The 8076-nt window shown below is 57.7% G+C and overlaps 1 protein-coding gene across 1 annotated transcript; it reads right to left on the bottom strand.

Annotated features, from left to right (window-relative positions):
* On the bottom strand, positions 1-4630 carry BPIFA1 (BPI fold containing family A member 1). Its single transcript, XM_012754640.2, has 8 exons — positions 4565-4630; positions 4327-4420; positions 4002-4173; positions 2513-2620; positions 2049-2198; positions 1024-1108; positions 405-468; positions 1-41 (listed from the first exon to the last, which is right to left on the bottom strand). Exons 1-8 carry the CDS (start codon positions 4628-4630, stop codon positions 1-3), a joined length of 780 nt encoding a protein of 259 aa, XP_012610094.2.
* Positions 4631-8076: the final 3446 nt, after the last annotated feature.

Genomic DNA, 8076 nt, shown 5'->3' with positions numbered 1-8076 from the left:
TTACACCTTGATGACAAATTCTAGCCCATGGATCAGCTTGTCTGGAGAAGAGAAAACAGACTCAAGTCATGAGCCTGATGTGAAGGGGTCCAGGAAGACCCCACGGTCCCCGAGGTGGGGGCGGGGAATGGGAGCTCTGGAGACCCAGCCACGCCCGGGCGGGGCTTGAAGGGGGCCTGGCCCCCTTCTACCAGCCAGCCCCTCTGTTGTTCTCAGAGTCAGGGCTGAGGGAGGAGATGGGGTATCTACCTCAGAATTATCTGGATAATTCAGGGGTAAAAAGAAACCCCCAAAGGGGAGGGTGGAGGCCAGAGGGTGCTAGCTGTCCTGTGGCGTGCAGGGACAAAACCCCTTGGGGAGAGCCACTGCTCCTGCAGAGGGGGACAGAGGGCTTGGGGACTTACTGACGATGTCATGCACCAGGGTGACGTCCAGCTGGCTGAGCACCCCGTTGACCAGAGGGCACACCTGACGCGGGGCAGAGAGGGGAGTCAGGCAAAGTGGCACCTGTGGGAAGACCCTGGGCGCAGGACAGCCCCAGATAGATTCTCCAGGAAGGTTTCCTATCATTTTGCTGAAAGGGTTTGATTCTAAGTGACAGTCACACGCGCACATTAGGCAGAACGAGAACCTGCAGGCATGAGGGTGCTGTGATGTGCCCTAAATCACAGGTTGAGCCCGGGGTTGGCTCTGCGACAGCATGCCTGGTTCTAAATAGGGCGGTGCGCTCTGGTTCTGGGGCACCCAGGCCTGGGCCGGGACACTGCTTGTCTGCGGGCCTGGAAGGCGGGACGGGGGACATCTCAGGGCAGGGCTGGTGTGGAGAGGCCAGAACCTGGCGCAGAGCAGGAAGCAGCGAGTGCGTTTGGAAGGATGGAAAGAAGAAGCACGGACGGATGGGTGGGTGGATGGATGGACTTCACTCATCAAACGGAGGGGCTCGGGCCTGCTCGCCCCAGGGCTCTCTTCCGGGCTCAGAAGCTCTCAGACTCAAGGACAACGGGCCCACTTTGTCCCGCTCACCTTGCCCTGCACCAGCTCCGGAAGGACTTTGTTCAAGACCCCTGTGAGGCTGTCGAGGAGGCTTTGAATGGGGAGGGAGCCAAGTCTGAAAGAGAAGGGTCACAGGGTCATGCGGAGGCCTGGGGTTGGCAAGGAGGCTTCAGAGGGCCACAGTCTCGACACTCAGCCACTGAAACAGGCCTTATCCACGACGCCCACGTGCAGGCAGACAGGGGCCCAGGCGAGGGAGCGACGGCCCTCGCAGTCGCGACAGGCATGCGCAGACACGCAGCTCGGGGCTCGGCAGGTGTCAGTAGGACTTATTAGAGCCCGCAATGAATGGACAGCGCTTAGTGTGCAGTTGTCATGAGGACACAGCGAGATGACACCCGTGAAGCACAATGTATGTGCTCGGTAAATGTCAGCCATGATGTGGCTGACTCTTGCACGACCGGTATGACGCAGTCTTCTCGTGCGACAGGTCACTGAAACAAGGACCCCAGTTAGGCGCCGTGTCTGCTTTACCCCTTACAGGACAAAGCACTTTGCCACCTGTTATCTTGGCGGATTCTGTCGGTGGCCTCAGCGTATTAACAGTTCCCCATCACAGAGACGCTCGCTACAACCCAACCTGGAGAAGCACCTCCCACGCTCACACAGGAAGCCCTCTCTGTCACCCCAGCCCCATCCTAGGAGGGGCTTAAATTCAGATTTCCTGTTGCCAAATCCACCTAAGATTTGTCAGCTTGGCCTAAGAAGGCATAAGTGGCTGTTGACCCATCCTTTTATCTATGCATTCATAGATAATGAATTCATAGATACCATGCATCCATTCATCCTTCCCTCCATCTACCCAACCATCCGCCCATCTACCCATCCATCTGTTTATCCTTGTATCCACCCACCCATCTTCCCTCCCTCTCATCCGTCTTCCCACCCTTCTGTCCTCTCACTCATCCATCCTCCCACCGCCCTGCCTTTCCACCCCTCCATCCCTCGTCGCACCCTGTTGTCTCTGGGCAGGGCAGCCACCCCTCTGGCCTCACCCATCAAGCAGGGAGATGTGCAGGCTGCCCGGGGAGTGGGTGCAGTCACCAAGGACCAGGTGGATCCTGTCCTGCTTGTCTTTCACGGCCAAGAGCTCTGCAGTGATGTTGAGCTTCACGGCCAGCTCCAGCAGACTTCCGACCAGGGGCCTGCCGAGGGGACGCCTGCTGGTATCTGCTCGCCCCCATTCCAAAGCAGAGGGGCTTTCCCCTCGCCAGGAATGCCAGCTTCGCCTCACTCCGTCTCGCCCACAGTTACACTCACCTCAGTGTCCAGAAGGGGAAACCAAGGCTCACAGAGGTCAAGGGAGTTTCCCAAGTGACCCAAGGTCACTCAGCACAGCAGCAGATGAGCAGTTGGAGGCTCAGGTCCGCAAGACTCCCACACCCCCATTTCAGCTACCCCTGGTCACCAGGTGTCCCTTGGCGAGCCATCCTCCCATCCCCCTTTGGGGTCCACTCACGTTTTCACACCGAGTTTCAGGCCGAGAGGAATGGTGACATAGAGACGGTGGCCATCGGGGCTCTGCACAAGGCCGAGCTCCAGCAGCTGGGGGTCAGTGACCTTCAGACTGTCCAGGGAGCAACATCGAGGGAGAAACGTCAGCTCCTCTAGCCCCACACCCTGCAGCCACCTCCACCCACCTCACTCGTGCCGGCGTAGAGCTCCCCACCTGGGATGGGGAGGCAGGAGGGGGTCTTACAGCTGAAGCCACATGGGCTCCAAGTCACACACCAGCCTCTCCCAGCCTCCGCCCTGGGCCCGATGGGACACACACCGCCCTCTTCCCCACCAGTCTGTGAGGTGTTCTGGGATAGAGACCATGTTGGGATGATATTTGCACCCTGTATTCGGCTGAGAGCCTTACGCAGAAAGTGGCCAGTCCCTGTGGGTGGACTCTGGATTGACGGGAGGGTGGGCGGGTGGACATGTGGGTGGATGGATGAGAGAGCGGGTGGTTAGATGGAAGGAAGGGTGGACGAGTGGATGGACGGTTTGGTAGTGCATGGATGGATGATTCGTGGGCAACTGGAGGAAACCCTGCATAGACAGCGGTGGGTAGGAATTGTGCATCTTGCCATGGCCTCCAATGGCAGGACAGTCACCAGGGTTAGCATGGGATGGAGGAGCAGGAAGTCGGGGAGGAGGAAGAAAGGGTGGAAGTGGGCGTCCTCTCCGAGCCAGCCACAGTGCCGGGGAGTCACGTCTGTTCCAGTCCTGCCAATAGCCTCTCTCTATGGAAACCACAATCTCCACTTTGCAGATGGAGAAACCATCACACAGAGACAGACTGTCTTGTCCCAGGTCCCCAGCAAGTACATGGTACATTTGGAGGTCAAGCTCAGGAAGTGTGTCTGCCTGTCCCCGAGACAGGGAGCGAGCGCCTGGGTGGGTAGAATCTTGATATGGCTTTTCGCCAGCGCACTCAGGGACCCAGGCTCTGCCAGCTCATGGCCACCGAGCTTTTGCTTAGAGAGCTCCCAGGTTCTCATGGGAAACCCCATGCTAGATCTTTCCATGGGCAGCGTATTGTTCTGAGTCGCATTGATGATATAATCGAAGGCGCTAAGGGGCTCCCCGGTGGGGAGAGCAAGGTGACCGCAGCGCAGCGGGAAAGGCTTGGCTGCGGACTTCGGCGAGCTCGAGTGAGGTGCGTCACTCTGGCCGTGTGAGCACAGGCCGGTTTTCCCATTTGTAAACTGGAGATTATGAAATCGACCTCAGAGGGCTGCAGTGAGGATCACAGATGATGCCAGGTCCCCCCAGGACGTGCTCAGAGTGGGGCAGTTACTGGCACGAGAGGGCTGGGGGCCCCTGCCAGGCAGGAGATGGGTCTCAGGACCGAGTGCTGGCTGCACCTCGGCCACCCGCCTCCCTCCTGCAGGGTCACTGCCTGGGGCTGGAAGGTCGTCAACTGGTCCCCTTCCCTAGTGGGGACCAGGGCCACTCACTCAATGATGTTGTCCAGGCCAGGGATCACCGAAGTCACTTTTTCAAGCAGGCCACCAACCAGGCCCCCAAGCAGGCCACCGGAAGTGCCTCCTCCAGGCTTCAGGATGTCCAAGAGCGGAAGGTTTTCCAGAATGCCCAACAGACCCCCAGAGAGCAGGCCATTGCTGAGGCCTGGAAACGGGCGTCAGGTCTCTGGGGGTCAGATCTGGCTGTTCCAGATGCTCAGACCCTCTGCCCCATTCACCCCTGCCCTCCCCGCATTGGACAGTGGGGCGCACTCACAGGCACACACCATCTGGAAGGGGCTGTCGCAGACTCACTCACCGCTTGTTAAGCCTTTAGCAAGATCTGTGGGACCCGAGGGCAGGGCTGGAGTCACAGCCAAGGGCAGGGCCTGGCCCACCGGCAAGGGCAGGGCCTGGCCCACGGGCAAGGGCAGGGCCTGGCCCACCGGCAAGGGCAGGGCCTGGCCCACGGGCAAGGGCAGGGCCTGGCCCACCGGCAAGGGCAGGGCCTGGCCCACCGGCAAGGGCAGGGCCTGGCCCACCGGCAAGGGCAGGGCTCCGAGCTGGGCCGTGGTCTGGGCCAACAGCCCACAGAAGACGAGGAGGCCCCCGATAGAAAACATCTTCTCTCTTGGTATCTGTGGACAGAATGACAGGTCCAACATGGCACGGATGTCAGAGGGGAATTTATCTGCCACCACCCTCGCCCCCTGGGGGTGGGGTTCTGCTCCCCAGAACACCGGGGTGTGTGACTCGTAAGTAACAGCTGACACTACTGAGCAACTTCTCCGTGCCAGGCAACAAGCTGACTGCTTTGCACTCAGTGACTGATTTCATCTTCATCACAACCCTAAGACGCAGGCACCTGCCACTTGCATTGCACAGGTGAGGCCACAGAGAGCTGCCGAGTGTAGGTGACTTCCCCCAAGGTGACAGGTACTACACAGTGGAGCAAGGATTAGAAGCTAGAGCTGTGTGAACCAGAGGCCTCTATTAAAATAAGTGACCACCAGATTTACTCCCCAGCTGGGCTTGCGCCCGGTGACTTGAGTCATTGAGCTGGAGCCTGCCGCCCAGGCGGAGCGAATGCTGGAGACCTGGACTGCTTTGCCACCGTCCCCATTAAGCCCTGTGGCCTGGGTTCAGGCCACGATGGCCTGTGGACGCCCTCGCAAGTCACAGGATATCAGGTCGCACGGCCATGGCCACCGCCTCAGGCAAACCTGTGTTGGGGAGTCCTGGGGCCACCCTAACCCTCACCACACACAGAGAACCGGGGCACCAGAGAGGAGGAGTGCCTGTCCAAGGTCACATCACAAATGGATGGTAGGCCTGTGGCTGGAGGCAGCTCACCCAACACTCCAACATACGTTCTATCTTTTCTGCACCTTTCTCTGCTCCCTCAAGAAACCCTGGGCCAACCCCTGAGGTTTCTGAGCCAGATGCCTCCCAGATACCGCTGATCCCCTCCTGGGTCTCTTTGGTCTGGGCGTCCAAAGCCAGAGCCGGTGCCCACATCTTGGGGACAACTGGCTGCTTTGGACGTAATCCCACCCACTGGCTGACTCGGCCCCAGCTCCCGGGGGTGGCTGCCTGGAACGGAAAGGTCTTTTTGGTCCAAAGAGCCAGCTGCGTCCTGCCCAGGGAGGTAAACTGAGACCAGGGCCTCTGAATCTCTTGGGCAACAGACCCTTTATGGATCTTGTGGAAGCCAGAGACCCTAGTCCCAGGAAAAGGCATCCAAATGTGCCACATTTTAGGAGGTTTGTGGATCATCTGTGTCCACGTTGGTAACCTCAAGTTAAAACTCTTGCCTTAGAGATTTTGATCTAGGGCATGAACAGCGCTCGTTTCAATATTAGTGTCACTGGTGTCACTGGAAGGCAGAGTGAATGGCCATCCCCACAGCCCCGACACTGGCCAGTCCTGTTTCTCTCGCAAGGCCCCGGGTGAGTGATCCTGAGTTTTTAGCCTGTGGGTGCCACCCACAGTGAGGAGCCCGCCACCCCTGCCCCCAAGGGCAGCAGAGGGGCCGCAGGACGGGCAGGTCTCACCTGGGCTTCCCAGAGGTCTCCGCGGCTGTCCCGGTCTCCTCTCTCTCCTACTCACTTCTGCCGGGGAGGCAGCCTCTTTTATAGCGTGGGAATCAGGAAACATACGATTGGATGATGGGTTTCTAGATAATTCAGAAGTCTGCAATCTGGTGGTGTCTTTCAGGGCTCTCCAAAGTAAATAATTGCTGATCATATTAGCAGGTGGGACAGTTAAGCAATTTGGTTGACAAGTTAAACAGAGAAAAACTTGAGATGGGATGTTACTCAAGACTTTACGGTTTCATGAGCGGGGCCGAGGTCGGGGACCCACGCTCCAGGGTGACTTGGAAGACCGTGCTGGGAACGTTGGAAGAGGCAGCCAGCTGGAGCCCAGGGAGGGACCTCGGTCTCATCTCGTGGCCCCTTCCCGCTCCTGGTCTGAGTCTTTTCTCCAGCGGGAGGGCTGTGCTTCCGAAGTGTCAGAAGAGTCACATTGCACTGGACTTCGCTGCAGCTGGCGTGCCCCTCGGTTCCAGGCCCCGTGGGGACAAGTGCCCAACGACTCAGCGAGGATGTGACAGAGTTAGAACGCAGCTCACTGGACAGTGATGACGATGAAAACAAGGTCGCCAGCCGACACTTGCTGAGCTCCTGCTGCATGCGGCTCTGGCACCGTTTTTCACGTGCAGCATCTCATCAACCCTCACAGCCTTGCGTGAGGAGGGGATGGGGATGCCTGCTTTACAAAGGGGAAACTGAGGCTCAGAGTGTGTGAGATGCCATGTCCAGGGAAGCACCGCTGGCTCGGGGCGAGACACACACTCTCTGGTCCTCTCCCGCCGCCGTCGTAGCGCTGTGAGGTGAATTTCCCGCATCTGTGAATTCCGCGCTTTCATGCCTCCCGCTTTTATATCCGGGAAGTCTTCCTGTGTTCCCAGGCCTGAGGGATCGCATAGCGTCCTGGTCTCCCCTTATCTCCTTCTCCCCTTCCCGGAGGGAAGTAATGGCATTTGGCATGAGCACTTGGGCTCCATTTAACAGATGGAAAAACCGAGTTATGAAAAGGCCAAGGTCTTCGACCCTGAGAGCAGCTCTTGCCCTACAAATTCTGATACCTTACAAGCAAAAGTAGGGGAAGAGGGAAGAAATGCACATTTATTAAGCACCTGCTACGTGCCATGTGCTCTCCATATTTGAACCTCATCGTGGCCAGGAGTGGTTGGTGTTGTCTCCATGTCACACGAGGAGACTGAGGGTCAGGTGACTACTTCCCAGGGACACACAGCGAGTGAGGGGGGCGTTGCTTCACTCCCCAGCCCCCATGTCTGCCTGACTCCCTGGTAATCAGTGAGCCAAGCCCCCTTCCCCTCAGGCTCCCCTGCCCATGGGAGCCCAGCCAGGGTCTGCAAGGGGCACAGGCCATGGCTTTGAACCCAATTATCCATTCCAGGCACTCACTCGATTCTTCCCACATCTTGTATGTGACGGTCATTCTCAGAGTGGTCCCGTTGTTTTTTTTTGTTTTGTTTTGTTTTTGAGACAGAGTCTCACTTTTGTCGCCCAGGCTAGAGTGAGTGCCATGGCGTCAGCCTAGCTCACAGCAACCTCAAACTCTTGGGCTCAAGCGATCCTGCTGCCTCAGCCTCCCGAGTAGCTGGGACTACAGGCATGCGCCACCATGCATGGCTAATTTTTTTTCTATATGTATTAGTTGGCCAATTAATTTTGTTTCTATTTTATAGTAGAGACGGGGGTCTCACTCTTGCTCAGGCTGGTTTCGAACTCCTGACCTCGAGCGATCCGCCCGCCTCCGCCTCCCAGAGTGCTAGGATTACAGGCGTGAGCCACCGCGCCCGGCCCCGTTGTTTTTTTTTTAATCTTTGTATAACTCTTGTGGGTTGTTGGGTTAGGTGGCTATTATCATTTGGGGAGATTGAGGCAGATAAGGCAAGAAATTGAGTCCAGTTTGTGTGGGCAGTTAATGAAAAGCTTACATCTTCTGGTTTGCAACCAGGATGCTGTGTATGTGTTATGGC

Source organism: Microcebus murinus, chromosome 16 (genome assembly GCF_040939455.1).
Source record: "Microcebus murinus isolate Inina chromosome 16, M.murinus_Inina_mat1.0, whole genome shotgun sequence".
Lineage (NCBI taxonomy): Eukaryota > Metazoa > Chordata > Mammalia > Primates > Cheirogaleidae > Microcebus > Microcebus murinus.
This window is presented reverse-complemented; position numbering and strand designations above follow the sequence as displayed.

Coding starts and splice junctions, on each gene's coding strand:
- BPIFA1 (XM_012754640.2), bottom strand. CDS start 4,630: ATGTTTTCTATCGGGGGCCTCCTCGTCTTCTGTGGGCTGTTGGCCCAG. Junction 2,621..4,001: donor GGCCTGGACAACATCATTGA/GTGAGTGGCCCT, acceptor CTCCCTGGACAG/TCTGAAGGTCACTGACCCCC. Junction 2,199..2,512: donor CTGAAACTCGGTGTGAAAAC/GTGAGTGGACCC, acceptor TCCCCTCGGCAG/GCCCCTGGTCGGAAGTCTGC.